Source organism: Hippocampus bargibanti, linkage group LG18, assembly GCF_051943395.1.
Source record: "Hippocampus bargibanti isolate YZ-2025 linkage group LG18, ASM5194339v1, whole genome shotgun sequence".
Classification (NCBI taxonomy): domain Eukaryota; kingdom Metazoa; phylum Chordata; class Actinopteri; order Syngnathiformes; family Syngnathidae; genus Hippocampus; species Hippocampus bargibanti.
In genome coordinates, this window is record NC_142751.1 from 333243 (window position 1) to 350970 (window position 17728).

General features: G+C 50.8%; 2 protein-coding genes across 6 annotated transcripts in view; both read left to right on the top strand.

Annotated features, from left to right (window-relative positions):
* The window catches only part of fibcd1b (fibrinogen C domain containing 1b), a 30307-nt gene extending 27722 nt beyond the window's left edge, over positions 1–2585 (top strand). Inside the window, exons 6-7 of the mRNA XM_089020705.1 lie at positions 617–796; positions 916–2585. Coding sequence (XP_088876831.1) covers positions 617–796; positions 916–1181 — 446 coding nt within the window. The 3' untranslated portion in view covers positions 1182–2585. The remainder of the gene's footprint in view (positions 1–616; positions 797–915) is intronic.
* Positions 2586–11444: 8859 nt separating this feature from the next.
* Positions 11445–17728, top strand: part of dab2ipb (DAB2 interacting protein b) — a 31586-nt gene continuing 25302 nt past the window's right edge. For 2 of the 5 annotated variants that reach the window (XM_089020700.1, XM_089020701.1), the window contains exon 1: positions 11445–11603. In XM_089020700.1, the coding sequence (XP_088876826.1) occupies positions 11576–11603 (28 nt within the window). In that variant the 5' untranslated portion in view covers positions 11445–11575. Of the gene's footprint in view, positions 11604–12987; positions 13121–16815; positions 17048–17728 lie in introns of those variants that run through there. The other 3 variants (XM_089020702.1, XM_089020698.1, XM_089020697.1) reach the window with 3 other exon arrangements.

The following is a 17728-nucleotide window of genomic DNA, read 5'->3' on the forward strand; positions in this document are numbered from 1 at the left end:
AAACAACGGAATCAAAAGGCAGCGGGCCAGAAATAGCTTGGATGTTGTTCCCCCTTTGAAAAAGAGCGCCTTGTCGCCGGCTCCGTCACCCCGTGGAGTCGTTTGATAGACTTCAAAAGACTTTGGGCCATTTTCTGTGAAAGCCCCAGAAAATAAAATCATCAATCATCTTGACGCACGTCCGCGCGGGCAACGACTCTATTTACGTGACTTTAATTGGGTCTGTAATGAAAGCCCCGGAGATCGGCTGGGCTCCAATTTGGAATAATTAAAGAGCACCGGGAGCCGAGTGACGGCAGCGGCATCGAAATCTAAACGTTCAGGTGTGCCCGGCCGGCTCTTAAAGAAATGTTTCTTCCGAGCGGGCGTTTGCCGGATTTGCAGCAGGTATTTTGCCGGTTGGATGAACATGGCGGACGGCGACGGCTCCGCCGAGGGAATGCCGCCGCCGGTTTGGCTGATTGCCGGCAAGTGCCAAATAGAGATGCGGCTGGAGAATGGGGGCTTCCCGCTCGTTAGCGATCAATATGCAGTAAAACGACAAGACAAACATTTTGAGCATTTTCCCACGCGAGCGAGCGGAACAGGGCCGAGGTGACGTTTTGTTCCGCTCCAGGGCTGAAGCGGATCCACGCGCTGTCCATTCAGGGCAACTATGAGCTGCGCATCGACCTGGAGGACTTTGAGAACGGCACGGCCTACGCCCACTACCAGACCTTCGGCGTGGGCCTCTTCTCGGTGGACCCGGACGACGACGGCTACCCGCTGACGGTGGGGGACTACTCGGGCAATGCGGGTAATTTTAAACGTCGTCCGGGAAGGAAAAGACTTGGCGTCCCAAACAATTTGGTTTCATTCCAAGCTTGCTTACTGTGTACCGTCGCGCCCCCCCACCCCCACCCTCCCTGCCTGCAGGCGACTCCCTCCTGAAGCACAACGGCATGAAGTTCACCACCAAGGACCGCGACAACGACCACTCGGAGAACAACTGCGCCTCGTTCTACCACGGTGCCTGGTGGTACCGCAACTGCCACACGTCCAACCTCAACGGCCAGTACCTGCGCGGCCAGCACACCTCCTACGCCGACGGCGTGGAGTGGTCAGCCTGGACCGGGTGGCAGTACTCCCTCAAGTTCTCCGAGATGAAGATACGGCCCACCCGCGACCCGGATGCAAAATGAAGGCCCTCCCTGGGCCGGCGCACGGCCCCCTTTTCTTGAGGACGCCGCTTATCCCCTTTGCGACCCGATCCGGGGGCCGGAATATACATATTTTTTCCCCTTCTTGTGGAACCAGCGAGGAAGTACCACATCGGAGACAACGGGGGACGTCTTTCCAGAGCGTAGTCGATGACCCGCCGCTTTCCCATTGCGCAAACGTGCACGCCAGACGCAGCGCCCTGCCCACCCCCCCAGAAAAGGACTCCCCTACACTTCTACCCGATTGGCTGACCCATCACCTATTTTGTTCTTTTCTTTCATGCAAATGAGATAAAAAAAGTATAGATCTGAATTTGATATATTGGGTGTGTTTATGCACACACACACACACACAAATACAAGACAGAGACAAGGGGTGCAATTGGCATTCATGTTGCTTTCCTTTTGGTGGGGGGGGGGGGGGTGCCACGGCTTCAGAGAGACATGTATTTTGCTCCATTAAAAAACGTCAATAAAACAAAGACAAAAATGGCAAATAAAGGTCACATTTGGAAGTTTTTTCAACAAAGGCAATTATTTGGAGAGAAAATCATGAATTTGATTTTTAATTTTTTTAAACTTGCCATGAATGAAAGATTCTAATTTTTAATGCAAAAGAAAGCCAATTGTTTTTGATTGCAGCTCTATTTTTGTCATTCGGTGCTACAATTTGTCCCGCGCCGTGGCCCTTTCCCTCATTTGTCCCTTTCTTTGGATCCACCGAAAGCTTTACAACAACAAAAAACACGTAAAGACATGTGATGTAAATTTGACTGTACAGCGTGTATGACTTTTCCAGCATGCCCGGCCGGGTTTTGTTACCACACTTGAAGAAAAAGAAGAAACGCAACTGAAGCACATGCAAAAAAAATACCAGAGAAGAAGAAAATGCACAAGGCGGGACATTCCGAGGGGCTTCCCCTAGTGGCCAGTCTAAGTATTGCAAAAAAACGCCACAACCCGCCGTACTTTATTGTTTGTGTTGGCGACGGAAGGCTTTGCGCATTGTTTTGAGACAAAGCTTTTACTTATTGTGATCGTGAAGCCCCCCCCCCCACCCCCTACCCAGTGAATGGACGACCACCGCCAGCCCCAAACGCCCTTGTCACCACTTTGTGCTCGTTGTGTACGTTGCCGCTTTGTTCAATAAATGTTGGAGCCGAGCGCCACTTGAAATCCGTTTGCCGCCTCCCCCAACCTGCCTTTTTTTTCCAGAGAAGAGATGATTAAAAAATACAATCACTAAAACAATAACTACCCCAAAGGTCACCGTGGCATTGGAAACGTCCCTTGCTGCACTGCAAGCCACAGCTTGTCTTGCGCCTCCCACCCGCCAGCTATGACCAAAAGGCCCTGAAAATCTTCCTTGAAGGACAACAACACCATTTTTTTTTATTCCTAACTGACATCAGAAAAATGTTTCACAGCACCTAAAATAGCCAAAACACGCAGGCTGATCGTTTTAGTCAAATGCAAAACACCAATAAAAAAGACTTAAAGTGTCCCAAAACGACTTCAAAATGACCTCGGAGATGGCGAGTTTCAGAAGGTCCCGCCCCCTTGTTCGTGATGTCACGCCAAGACGTCTTGCCTTGCTCTCGAATCAAAACAATGGCTTCAGGTTCAGAGAAGATGCTTTCTTGTTATTCATTCAGTTATGAATATGATTCAAATAGTTCTGAAGAGGAAAGCATACATGTTTGCACTCGATTAAAGGAGTCCTTCCGGATCATTTTGAGGCATCTGGACTCCAATGTAGCTCCCAGAAAATGCACAAGATGGCACACAAGCTCCGTTGGAAATGGGCTGATTTGCCTGCCGGGAATTTGTGTCCTTTAAAGGACAACCGACGTCTCCGGACAAGTTGTGTCCATAATTTGTAAAATGGCTTCACATGACTTCTACTGAGCGTATTTTACAAAGATTACACTGCCAATAGCTATATTTTACGTTTTAAGACTCGCGCTGAATATTCCCGAAGTCTTGTTTTTGAGTTGGTGAGGAGTGCTCACCCTACGACACTGAAGGAACACCCCTCAGCGAGAAAGGACATACCTTGCATCACCTCAATGCATTTTGCAATACTTTGTTTGGTCTGAAAACTTCGTGTTGATGGCAAAATTAGAAGGAAAACACACGAATAACGCGATGGTGAATCCTTGTGTGTGTCACCGAGCATCTATTCGATATTCACTGACAAAAACTGTAAGGAATTAATCAGCCCGTTTCCACTGAGCTTTCCATGGAGCTTTGCCACCCTCTTCTGCCTCTTTTCAGTGCTACATTCCCCTCCCAGATGACACACATTCGGTGCTACATTTCCCCCCTCAAAATGACACGGAATACATTCGTTATTCGATTGCAAACATGTATGCCTTCCTCTTCAGAACTATCTGAATCATATTCATAAATGGATGAGTAACAAGAAAGCATCTTCTCCGAATGTGAAGCCATTTTGATTCGAGAGCAAGGCAAGACGTCTTGGGGTGATGTCACGAACATGGGGGCGGGACCTTCTGAAACTCGCCATCTCCGAGGTCATTTTGAAGTAGTTTTGGGACACTTTAAGTCTTTTTTATTGGTGTTTTGCATTTGACTAAAACTATCAGCCTGCGTGTTTTGGCTATTTCAGATTGTATAAAACGTTTTTCTGATGTCAGTTAGGAAACAAAAAAGTGACGTCGGTTGTCCTTTAAGCATCAGTGCAAATCTTCCCAAAAACCTGCACAGCCCCCATCAAGTGCTGACATTTTATTTAGGTGTTATTGTTCTTTGGTTTGATTAATTTGGTCGAATGGGGGGGGGTGTTGATCCAGTGTTTTCTTGTTCTCATCAGCATTCAATAAATGTTCACGTTTTGTAAATGGAAGAGGGAGACGGATCGTAAATACGTTCAAAGGGAACACATTGAGAAAAATGACGCTGCCTACACCTCATTCAAACGCAAATGGGGGGGGGGGGGGCGGCCAATCATTTGCATCGTCAGCAAGAGTCTCAGCGCCGAGTGAATAAATGATGAGGGAGGAGATGCATTTAGTAGCGCGGCGCGCTTCCTTGGCCTTTTATTTATTCTGCTTAGACGTTGGAGGCCATGCAAACGACGGGGGGCGGAGAGCAGGCAAGACCGATGAGATCTCAATGGAGGGGGGGGGGGGTATTTTGTCTTTCTCTCTGCTTGGAAAGCGCTCATGATGGGCAATGTCTCATTCATTTTTCACTTGACTTTGCTATCGTGCAATCATTTCCCAGGCACGCGTGAGCCCCCCCCACCCACCCACTGCAGATAACGGTGAAACTCGGCTAACTAGAAAGCAAACAATTGTGTTTGCAGAACCAAACAAGTACCTCAGCTTACAAACTTAATTGGTTCCCATAGACTGTGTGTAAGGCAAAAAGTTTGTCTTCCAAACACTTATTTCCCATAAGAAACCATTCAATTGAAAATAATCCGTTCCCAGGTCCCCATAAAACATAATTATCTATTAAATAAGCCTTAAAACTACACAAAATATACCTTATTTTATGTATAGTAAATGTGCTATTGTATTGTCAGTAAAGAAATAAACAGTACTGTATAATCAAGTGGTTTTATTAACTTTTGTGATGGTAGTTGTCAATGGATGACGAACTTCCAGGTTGCCTCTTGATATCTGAGTGAAGTTGCTGTGCTTTGTTGGCGATAATACCCTTACTCGCACTGCCCCCTGCTCGCTGCTTTTTGTTTATCCAAATCAACAGAAGTTGATTTGGCTAAGTCACACAAACGCAAAGCTTGTTGGTGTTTTTTGATGATCTCCTTCTTCTGCTCGACCGTCATTTTCTTTTGTGTCCTCTTTGGCTTAACACTAGCCTGCGGTGGGGTCTTTTTCTGTCCCATAATAGCAAAAGTACTCCAGTCGATAACAAACCACATCTGCACTCAAAGAGAGGGGGTGACGAAATCTAGTTCGCCAGCCACCGAGGCGCTATGTGGTTTGGTTGCTCTGTCGAAAAATAGTTTGTACACCAATCTATAATGCTCACGAGGCAAAACGTTTGTGAGCTAAAGTGTTTGTAAACTGAGGTATCGCTTTATTGGGTCTTCGGCTTTGTTTTTAGGGGAGGAAGGGATTAATGGAGGGTGGATGGGGCGGGGGCGTTAGTTGCGAGTCCTGAGGTGCTGGAGTTTGGTTGAGGCAATAAAGCGGCAAATCTAATTTGGGGGAACTTTTGGTCCCGCAAGGCTCGCAAACGGAATTTGTACGCGTTTCTTGCCACACGCATGCACGCGCATGCACACGCGGAGACAAAGTGCGCCTGTAACCTGATTGCAATGCTTATCGGCGAGCGCGGATGTGGAAGTAACCTGGTTTGGACAGCTGGAATACACACTCGGCTATTAGTCGCAAGCGACGCGCAGCAGCCCTACTTTGATTTGCTGCAACACGCACACACACACACACACACACACACGCGCGAGTGTGTCCAATGCTGTTTTGACATATTCCAGCAATACGGTAAAACGCAGGGACAAAAACATGTCTGACTTTTCATGGGCTGACTTTTCGCATGTTTTTTTTTTCCAAAGCGGCTGCGTAAGTTTGTCTTTTTTTTTCTGGGCGTTGGGAACGTACTTCACGTAGTTTTAGCCTCGGGGCGCAGAAAGCGGCGACAGATTGATCACGCTCGGGAGTGGAGGTCACCTTTCCGTCAGAAAATACGGCCGCGGTCAATTTCCGGCGGGCAAGCCAGCGAGGCCGCGCCAAGCGACAGGAAAAAGGGAGCCAACACCGCGCCGCCATCTTTGACGGGTCGTGCGCCGGCCGATCCTCAGCCCGATGGTCCCGAGTGTCACGCGCAATCTATTTTCGGTTTTTTTTTTCTTCCCAATGTAACGTTTGTCCAAATCCACGTTGCAGACGTTGCGGTGCGCCGCGCAACCCACTGCTCCCCCGCATCAGAGTCATTATCGACCAAAGCCAATAAGATTTATCATCTCGTAATCCTCCGTGAAGATGCAGCTGGTAAGGATGGCTGCGCTTGCTCCCCCCTCGCCGCCGACGCCCCCCCCGCTGGCTGTTCTTCTTCGCCTTTAATCCTCTTCTCAGCATTGCAGGTAGAGCAAAGACTGATGCAATCGCCTGCCGCGCCGCCGTTTGCGCTGCGCGATTCAAACGCCGCAAAATTTGAGCCTCGTCCACGGACGCGCTCGTAGTCATCCGGGGCCAATATGGCCGCCGTCTCACTCGCTTTTTTGTCCAGACGATCTTTGGGTTGGAGTGGAAATCAGCGTGACTCATCTGGCCCTTCCCGCCGCCGCGTTCACTCAACAGGAGCAATATTGCAGCAATTTGCCGCCTTGGGCGCCGAGTCTCTGGAATCATCGGGTTCGCCCCGACAAACAGACTAATGACCTTGTGCGGGGGTTGTGGGGGAGGGGTTCGCCTTGGGGGTTTGGCAGTAGGCCAAAGGTGTGAATCATCATCATCACGCTGTCCGTGGCTAACGCTTGGCCACTTCTCGGACTCAAGGCTGCCGTTGGCGAAGCTTGGCGGGGTTTCGCCGGCCCGTGTCTCCAGACGCCTTGCTGCCCTTTGACCTTGAACGATGGGCCGGCCGCGCTGGAAATGAAGGTGGGCCTTCAGCTCCAACCAGCGTCAAACACAAAAATGGGAGAGCGAGCGCGGACAAAAGACTTTTTCCTCCAGCCAATCCATTTGTTCAAAGATCGACGCTGCCGTTGGCGCTGAAACGTCCGAAGACGGCAGCGGATGAATTTTCTGCTTTCAAACCCAAATGACCGCAAGACGGCTACGAAATGGCAAAGTCACGACAAGGGGGGTCGGGGGGGGGCGTTTTGTCATCTGCGGGCTTCTTCTCCCACTCTCGTCAATATGCACAAGAGGACACGCATTAGCATTAGCATTAGCAGAGCCCATTCAAAGGCCGCCGTATGGCGCCAGTGCCCTACAAGGTGAGGGCGCTTCAGGTTGAGAGGGGGCGACTTTGCTTCTGCATTTCACACGTGAGTTGAATGCCAGAGATTTCTAGTGTGCAATCGCTTTCCTTTAGCAAGGAAGCCCCCCCTCTCCCCTCCCCCTTTTTAATTTATTGATTTTTGTCCGCAAGGATTGCCGGAGGACTTTTCGCTTTCCTGCTCTTTCGTGCTTTTGTCAGGGAAGACGATGCTCCTTCCTCGCCTTTTTTTTTGCCCCCGCTTCCTCCTCCCGGCGCGAAAGAAAGGCTTTGCCGCGCTTTACTGGCGCTCTCGGATATGAACACTTTGCCTCGGTTGCTAAGCCAACGTAAATACTTGACTTAGCCAATCTTTTCTTTTCTGCGGGGAGTCGGCGGGAGAAACAAACGGCGTGGCGTCCCCCTTCTCTGCCCACCTGAGGAATGGCCTCGAACAACAAAAGAGGCGGAAGATGACGACGTTGACTGTCTGATGGCCGAGAGGGGGAATTGGGGGGGGGGGGGCTTTTTCTCCCAAACGAATCCCGTTTTCCCCCATCGTGTTCACTTTTGTTTTCAAGTCCCCCATCCAACCCATTTTCATCCGTGTCGAAACACGCCGAAGCGAGACAAACGACACGTTCTCGCACCGGGCAAACCATAGGGGGCCGCCGGTCGGACAAGGAGACCAAGTGGCCTTCAGAAGATGGCGGACCAGAGGCCACCCGTCGGCGCGCTGGGCCGCGTCTACTCGTTACGCAGACACACGGCGCTTCAAAGTCGGCCTCCGCAGGGGCAAATCGTCGCTAACGTCGGTGAGGGGGGGCAATGGGACCTCCTGTTGTCTGTGAGATTTCATGTTCAGCTGCGTCAAGATGAGTCATGCATCTCACCTTTGCTTTTTTTCTATTTTGACAGCCACAAAATGTTTTGTCGTTGAAACAAAATCAGGGCAATTGGGAAGGAAAATGCATGAGGCAACAGCGCCCCCGAGTGGATTTCCTGACATCTACATCAAGACAGGCTTGATCGACTGTCTTAAAAATGTCTCTCTGATGTTCATCAATAAGCATCTACATGAAGGATCGAAAGAGGCTAAGGAATTCTCATCATTAGGAAGGAAACCCCATCGGCCCACCTCAACTTGTACGTTTTCCCTGTATTTTATACCTTTTTTTTGAAATCATTTCAAATAATGTACAGCGTTCTACAGTGATACCTCAGCTTACGAATGTAATTGGTTCCCAGAAAGTGTGTGTAAGGCGAAAAGCTAGTCTGCCAAACATTTATTTCCCATAATAAACGACTAAAATTCTCGATTTCTAGCTAGCTGGCTGCCTATCTAGCTATCTATCTATTAGCCGACGAGCTATGTAGCTAGCTATCTGGTTGGCTATCTATTAGCTATGAATTAGCTAGCGAGCTTTCTATCTATTTGAGTTATTCTGGGTTGAGTGAACGCTGGTGCGTGTGGCTGCCGCTGCTCACCCACAGAAAAACGTATCCTGTGACTGTAAAGTGACCTTGAGTTTTGAAAGGTGCTTAAAAAATTAAATGTATTATTATTATGAAATGAGAATATCCGTTCCCAGGTCCCCATCGAACATAGTTTTCTACTAAATAAGCCTTAAAACTACACAAAATAGGCCTCATTTTATGTATGATGAATGTGCTATTTGTCACGTTCCGAGCGAGAGTGACGGCAGCCGACTCGTCGGAAGGAAGTGGAGTGTTTGGGATCCCAAAGCAGGGGACAGAGAAGTACCAACGAAGCAGGATGTTTATTCACAAACAAAAAGAAAAGACAGCGAGTAAGACGGCAGGTGGTGATCCGGCCCGCTTACGACGCCAGAAAACAAATGGCACACGAGGGTGCAAAATGACGCAATCCCAGAAGACGACATCAGTTTATGGGACGCCGGGAGAATACCTCGGACCGCACATCAGAGAAAGAGTGCAGGTACGGTAGAGTGTCCAGGTGAGTCAATCATCCGGCATTGGCGAGGTGACCGCGAACCGTATAAATGCCCCGTGTCCGCGATTAGAGAATTGACAGGGGGTGGAGAACGGCCGGGAGAGGCAGCCCCGCCCCCCCGCTGTCAACTCGCACGTGACACTATTGTATGGTCAGTAAAGAACGAAAGTCTACTGGATAATCGCCGTTTTATTGACCTTTGTGATGGTCGTTGACGTAGTTGCCTCTTGATGATATCCGAGCGAAGTTGCCACGCTTTTTTAATACCATCACTCCCACTGTCCCCTGCTAGCTGCTTTTCATTTTTCAACCTCTTCTGTTGCCTGAGACCATTGCTTGGACAACACGGAAACACCCTGAGCCACACGTAGCAATCGTCAACTTAGCGTGCTAGTACTGGGACGCTAAGTGACACAAACGCACAATTTGTTGGTGTTTTTCGCTGATCTCCATCTTCTGCTTGACCGTAATTTTCTTTTTGGTCCTCTTTGGCTTAACACTAGCCTGCGGTGGGGTCTTTTCTGGTGCCTTAATAGCAAAAGTATCCTCGATAACAAACCACGTCTGCACTCAAAGAAGGGGGGTGACAAAAACTAGCCCGTGGTGCCGTCTGGTTTGGTTCGTCCGCCGAAAACTAGTTTGTCAGCCAAGACTATATGCTCGCAAATTTAATGTCCGTGAGGTGAAAATTTCGTGAGCTAAAGCGTTCGTAAACTGAGGTATCACTGTACAAATTGATACAGGGATTTGTTTTTTTTGTGAACCGACCTTCCAAAGACCATTTTGGTTCAAATCCAGTTTGTGTGAACTGTTGGTCGCCAACGAGAATGCTGCCGCCGATCGCTACTATCGTCACGGCAAACCAGCAAAAGTCATCCGTAATCCTCTATTTTTTTTTTTTTAAATCGCTGCATGCAGTCGGATTGATAAAAGCATAACGAGCGCATGCGCGGTAGGATGTCTGCATTTCCGCTTTTTGAAAATCATTTTGATACGGGAATGGTAATTATTTATAAGGGAAGAAGCTATTATCCAAGGTTGACAAGTATGCTGACGAGGGACAAACACTCGCCAGTTCGAATATTGAGGCTGTGGCGGCCTCTGCCGGTCGCCCTTTGAAGCGCAACCACTTGGCAAGATGATGTCATCATAAGGATATTGTTTTCTTTTTTTCGCATCTGAAAAATGGACGTCACTCTTTGCAAGTTTTAAATACGCCTTGGGTTACATTCACTCAAAATGTTTTTTTATGGTTTGCAAGCGTATTTTTTTCAATAAAATTAAACATAGTGAAGCTAGAAACTGTTCTTTCAAGTCATCAAAAGAAATCACAAATAGTTGACAAACAAAACAAGATCAGAGAATCTGAGGAATACACCTTGAAAGAAGTCGTCAATCTGCGCATGACAGGTGAAATTCGACCAGCAGGGGGCAGCGGCGTCTGAATACACCCAAATGTGTGCCTTGCACGCTGGGGACCGAGACGACAGTCATTTCATCTGTGCTGTACGTCACGCATATTAGCATATTTGACCAGAAAGCTGACTTTGACTTTGAAATGCAGGCATCTCTTCGGAACGCGGCTTATCTCTCGCACGCGCGGTGCGTAGCTAGCGTGGAGCGCGCTCATGCGTGACAGCGGCGCACTCAAGGCCAATGAAGAGCGGCGGGCGTCTACCGCCGGCGTCATTCAATTGCAAATCGGGGTCGACGCGGCCGCCGCGCGGCAAAGCGCTTTGATACGGATTCGGCCACCCGAGGGGCAAATCAAACGACGGTCTGGCGATTCTCAAAACGTGGCCGGCATATGAAATTGGCAACGTCGTCCTGAAAGCGGACGTGCACCGCACCCACCCGCCAAAAGAGGGAGACATTTATTCACAGAAAGAGCAGCGTCTCGAACAAAATGGCTCCTGTCGGCTGTAACGGGAATTCCCGGAATTCTGTAAGGAGCCCTTGAAATGTGACGGCAGGAGCGCCAAGGCCGTAAGGGGGCATCACTGGCATTTGAAGCTCCAAAGTTCTCAAATGGCGACGGCTTGCGTGGCCAGATGAAATGTTCAAAGTTGACGTGGCCGCTGCAATAATACGGCAAATGCCACCAACAAACAACCAAGAGTGACACGCTTTTCCAGCAGCAAAATTTCCACACGGAGGAGGAGGGGGAGGGGGGGGGGCAAAAAATGTGCTGATCGGCATGAGAGTTGAAAGTGCTGGGCCAAAAAGCTCGTCGACAACCACAAGTTTCTCTCTCTGTCACCCCCCCCCCTTCTCCACCCCCGCATTTTAGCCTCCTCCCTCCGATCCGGCGCCGTACCGGACTGGCTCTCCCTTGCTGTCTTTCTTTCACCGCACTCGCCCGAGTTGAGTCGGTTGGGGCAGCGGCTCGGAAAAGGGACAACCGAGAGAGGGAAAGGCGGCGAGGCGCCACTTTTGTCCCATTTTGAGCATGGACGCGTGAGGCGCCATGGAGGGCGACGCCGAGGCTCAGCATGGTGAGTGAGCGCCACCCTCCGCAAACTTTTGCAAGGCCAAAAAGGGCCGTCCGTCCGTCCGCGACAGCTTTTCCTTGCCAAATTACAGACTTGACATGCCAGCGCTCGTCTCCGCACGCTTTTCAGATGATTCTTTTTTTCAGGGAGTGTGGGGGGGGGGGGGGGGGTGGCATTCGGCGGCCGCTCGACCGTGCACCGCCCATTCGTCGCCGCAACTCACCTGCTCTCCGAGTTTGAGTCACTTGACATTCATCGCGCCAGCCCGGCGGCGGTTTCACGTCCTCAACCCAGAACTGTAAACAAATGCTTGTCCCGAGAAGGGTTGTCTTTCCTGGAGTGACCACATTTTGTGGTTTGAAGGCACCGTGGGCATTTTTGGCTTGGGCCTTGCCCTTTTGGCCGCATTTGATGCCGTCGTATCATTTTGCGGTGGGCCGGCAGGGGGCTTCAATTTAGGCCTGCGAGGTGGCCACCTTTGCCCGCTAGAAAACAGCCCCCTTTTTTATCTGCCGGCGGCTCGTGCAATCGTTTTTAGAGCTCACAAAAAGCCTACTAGAACACCTGAACTTGATTTGGGCTTCCGACGAGGCAGGTGGAATGCCCCGAGCACTTGCGGTGGGTGTGCCAACTCTTAAAGACGAAAAGCTCTTCTTGCGCCAACGGGATCCGGGCTCGCCCTCAACCCCGAACGGCTCGACCGTCACCTGTTGCCCGGCAACATACACGTTGCCGTGACGGCTGGACGTACGGCGGCCCGCCAGAAGTTACGCTTGCGATCGAGTTGACCTTCTTGGAGGCGCGTTGACGAGGGAGGGGGCGGGCGGATGAAAGACCAAGGGGGTGTGGCTTGCCGCCTACCTTTGTCACTGAGGAGACGGCGTCTCCGCCGGGTCAACGGCCCGGCGACCTTCCCTTTTGCTCCGATTTCCATTTTTGCTACGGCGCTCCGGAAAAGCCCAGGAGGAGTTTGGTGCCGAGGAGCCGGATTGTTTCTGAGGAGGCCCAAGCGGGCGGGCGAGCGAGCGGCCCCGCGGTTTCTCGCTTGAGCCGCAACAAAGCCTCCCATTGGCTGTACCGCGACATTGGAATTTGGCTCCCAACTCCTCCCCCCCTCCTCTCGACACCCCCTCTCCCTCTTTGCCCCGAGGAACAACACGCCGTCCCCTCTACCTTCTTTCAACAACGGGAGGTGGGGGGTGCAAACGGTTGACTTCCTAAGTGAAATCAGTGAGGACGAGAAGAAAAGAACAGGACGGGACAGAGCGCACGAGGAGGGAGGAGGTGGCCGAATGGTTCAGGGGTGGGCGGGCTAGTGGGGGTTAGCCCCGCAGGAGTCCTCGCTCAGGACACGCACGCACTCTCTCTCGCTCTCGTTCACACACTGCGGCGTCGCGTAGCGGAGGAGTCGCTAGCTGGCTCGCTAGCTGGCCGGGCGGCCCGTATGAGGGCAAAAAGGGGCAACCCGGAGGCGGCTTGTTGCTTGGCTCGAGATTTCTTGCTAGGGATGCAACGCTGAGGTAAGGACAAAGCCTCCCCCGGGCCACCTTCCCCCACTCCCCCCATCCCGCACTGCAACTTTGTTGTCATGTTCCATTCGGGGGCAACTTTTCCAGCCAGCACTCGTCGCGTCTGGGGGCATTGTTGTCCTATTATTAGAGCGCCGGCAGCTGCGCGGAAGGAAGTGAGTTTGGGGGGGGGCTTGACGACTTCCCACGCGCTTCTCATGAGCCAATGCGAGTGGCAAGACCCCTCGGTAGCCGTTCGGCTACGATAGCACAAGGGGCCAAGCCACAATCAATCGCTCTGAGCGGGAGGGGTTGGCCCCTCACTGGCCACCGGCAGTCAGGAAATGACCGATCAAACGACTTTCTGCTTGGACGCGCGCGCTACCGGCGAGCTTTTCAGGAAGCGTGTGACAAAAACGTCCCTTTTTTGCTTTGTGAAGGCGGGCCGCCGAATGCGTCTCGGGACGCGCCGGTGGGATGTTTACACGCATCCGCTTTTCTGGATCGCGGCCAAATTGGGAGGGGAAGCACTCAGCATCCCCAAAGTGACCGGGTGTTTTGTTGCCAGCGGACTTTTTTGGGGGCACTTGGGCTATTTCTCACATAAACTTGAATTCCCGCTCGCCGGGATTGGACAGGAAAGCGGTGGGGGTGTGGTGAGAACAGACAAACAGGAAAGACAGGAAGAGACCTACCTGGCTTCCCGTCACGTGATTCACCACGACGGGGATGCTGCTTGGAAGGAAGAAGCGTCCGTTGGCAAACTCCACTTTGCTACCCCCTTGTCCTCCTGAATGTCCATCGTCCGTCCTGTCCTGTCACCAACAAAAAGCAAAAGACACTGCTAGTCTTGGGACGAACGCGTAGCTGCGTGTTGCTCGTTTGGCCCGTTGCCCTGATTTGACAACGGGGGCACGTGGCTCAGCTCCGACGAGGAGCCCGGCTCAACTTTGCGAGGGCGGCGGGTCAGGAAGGACGGGGAAGGGTGGCCTTGGTTCGCCGCTATCCAAACGCCGCATGGGATGACGCAGCGTCCGGCGCTCCGTTTTACGGAGCACTTTCAGCAGCACGTGGCCCATTGTTGGCGCCGACAATGGGGCCTCTGTGGCCGGCCGGGCCAGAATTCCTCAAATTCCGTCATCGCGGCACACGGTGCCGCTCAATGTGCCGACTAAATCCCATGTGAGGCGGCGAGTCTTTTTTGCCACAACGTCGAGCAAAGACGCGTACGGAGGCCAAGCACTTGGGAGAGCCGCCTGCCAATGTGTTTCGAGCCCACTTTCCTTTCAGACAAGAAGGCCGGCTGGCAAAGTTCGCCACCGGCTGAGGCACTTTTTTCCCCCTCTTCCCAAGCGAGCACGTCATGCTGGGGGCCGGGGGCGGATTTAAAAGGCACTTGGCTGCTAGATTAAAAACGAACAGGATTATGACGCCAAGGCGGAGGCGGCCGTTATTTTTAAAGCCCGCGCCGACATGCGCGTGGGGATCAACAAGGTCTCCGTCGCAAGTTTGTTTGATCCAAACCCATTTGGGCCACGTCAGCGTTTTTAGCGTCATCCCGGCATCTTGGGCTCGTCATTTGACGTGCGACGGTCGGTGTCAGTGATGCTCGGTCGCAGCTATTTCAATGGCGACAGATTGTTGTGTGCTCAAAGCAATTCCATTTGGTTGACTTTTGGTTACTTAAAGGACAACCGACGTCTCTGGACAAGCCGTGTCCATCATTTGTAAAATCACTTCAAATGACTTCTACTGAGCGCATTTTACAAAGATTCCACCGCATACAGCTAGATTTTACGTTTTAAGACTCGTGCTGAATATTCAGGAAGTCTTGTTTTCCAGTTGATGACGATGCCTGACGTGACGTCACGTCAGGAACGCTCCTGACCGAGAAAGCAACACACAATGCATTTTGGGAACTTTGTTTGCTCTGAAAACTTCGTGCTGATGGCGAAATTAGAAGGAAAACACATGAATAACGTGATGGTGAATCGTTGTGTGTTGCACAAAGACTACTATTTGATACTAGTTGACACAAATTCCCGGCAGGCAAATCAGCCCATTTCCAACGGAGCTTGTGCGCCATCTTGTGCATTTTCTGGGAGCTACATTGGAGTCCAGATGCCTCAAAATGATCCGGAAGGACTCCTTTAATCGAGTGCAAACATGTATGCTTTCCTCTTCAGAACTATTTGAATCATATTCATAACTGGATGAATACAAGAAAGCATCTTCTCCGAATGTGAAGCCATTGTTTTGATTCGAGAGCAAGGAAAGATGTCCTGGCGTGACGTCACAAACAAGGGGGCGGGACCTTCTGAAACTCGCCATTTCTGAGGTCATTTTGAAGTCGTTTTGGGACATTTTAACTCATTTTTATTGGTGGTTTGCATTTGACTAGAAATATCAGCCTGTGCGTTTGGGTATTTTCGATGCTATAAAACGTGTTTCTGATGTCAGTTAGGAAACAAAAAAATGGCGTCGGTTGTCCTTTAAGTAAAAAAATAGACAATGGCAAAGAAATAAGGAATAAGAGGATCGGCTTATATTTTGTCAAGCATGTTTTAAAGTTTGCCGCCCACCCCAAGAGGATAGTTCACGGATCAGATTTGGAAAAACCCAGGGAGGAGGGAGATGATGCTATCTGGCTATCTACTCACTAGCTATCCATTAGCTAGCTAGCTATTAGCTGTATAGATGGCTGGCTGCAAGCTGACTATCTATTAACTATTTATGAGTTACTTATTGGCTAGCTAGCTAGCTTTCAATTTATTTGAGTTACTTCCAGGTTGAGTGAACGCTGGCGCGTGTGGTTGCCGCTGCTCACCCACAGAAAAACTTATCCTGTGACTGTAAAGTGACCTTGAGAGTTCTGAAAGGCGCTTAGAAATGAAATGGATTATGATTATTATTATCAGTGACCTCGGGCGAAGGGTTTGGGCCTGTCATTTTTGGACCGCACCAAATTTATCTTGCAGGCTCAGAATTGCAAAGTTCTCCCGGGAAGTACGTCACTAAGCCATCCACGTTTTCCTACTTTAGGACGGGTTGAAGAGGAAAAAAAAAACTCGGGCTGGTGTCTGTGGCCATTTGTGCATCGGCACTTTGTCCGTAAGAGGGCGCCGTCGCACCGCACTCAAAAGTCCATTTGGCCTTTTTTTGTGCGCGTGTTTGCTTGGATCCACTTTGGGTCCAGAAGCGGCAACGTTCATTTTTCATCCCACGTGGAACTCGTTGCAACAATGTTGCAGTATGGTCTGATTGTAAAGGAAGGAATTCAGGGGGGTGGTTGCTGAACAGGAGCGATGGCGGCGAGCGAAGGGCCTCACCCCGTGACGGTTGCCGCTCTCCTGCTGTTCTTCTTTCTCAAAGGCAACCGGGAGAGGTTCTTCCCCCCCCCGCCCCTCCCACACACACACTTTCATCTCGTAAAAGCAAGGCCGTTTGCCTTCTTCCTCAGAGAAGGAAACTTCACTGGCTTCTTTTCGGTGCTGTGTGCTTTTTTTTCTTCCTTGTGTGGTGCACCGGGAAGCCTTCCTGCCCACCAGGAAACAGGCTCACACACGTCGTATTCCGGACCTTGTTGTGGGAAACTGTTTTTTTTTTGGGGGGGGTGGGGGCGGGGAGTGTTTTAAAAGGTGGAGCTCCAGGGACAGCGAGTGGCTGCGCTTCCACACAACCCCCCCCCCCCCACTCCATGGAATGTTTGGCACAATGGAGGAGTCTCGGGGAATGGGTCCCTTTTTTGTCGTGGCTCGCACCCAAGAGGACTCCAGTCGGTAAACGTCGGCCGACGGGAGAGTGGCGGCAAAAAGATGGCCGGGATTAGTAGGAAAGGATCCGGGAGACGCTCATACTACTACCGATTTCTGGCCAAGTCCCGCTTGCAGCGTCAGCGCAGTCGCTCTCGCAGCCGCAGCCGTCCCGTTGCCAACAGGGGTAATCCACGCCGTCATCTCCACCACCGCTTGTCCCGCATTCCGTACGGGAGAAAACAATGGGGGGCACTACACTTCCAACTCTGTTGATGTGTAAACAGGAGGGAAACGGTTTGCTGGGTGGACCGAGTTGCTCTCCTGGTGCACACTTCCTGGTTTTGTCCATCCAGGGCGCCGTCCGTCAAAGCGTCCAACGTCGCCTTGACCGACAAAAAACTTGAGGCACTTGTCGGCGCTCGCCTGCCGCGGCCGCATTTCGCCGTTGCGGTAGAACCTTTTTGACAAAGAGAGCCATAAAAGTAAAATATTTAGAAAGGTTTTTCAGTGAGAGCCACACACACACGCACGCACGCACACGCATGTGATTCCAACAAAATGTCTGAATATATTATTTAAAATAACTTTGTGATAATACTCACCATGAATATGAATAGTTTTCCGTTCCTCATGATTGGTAAAAAAAATCCAGCCAAACGATCGGAATGAAAGTCAACTTGGCGGGTCCATAGGCGAAGCTATCGCTAGCTAGCCTGCACACTGCTCATTAGCTTGCACGGCTGCTTTCTGCTGTCGCTCACATAAGTATATTGATGCTAACGTTAGCATGGGGCTTGTCAAAGTGCCACCGATATTCAACTGTTTCATTCATGGTATTGTTTCATTGCAAATTAGAATCGTGGCT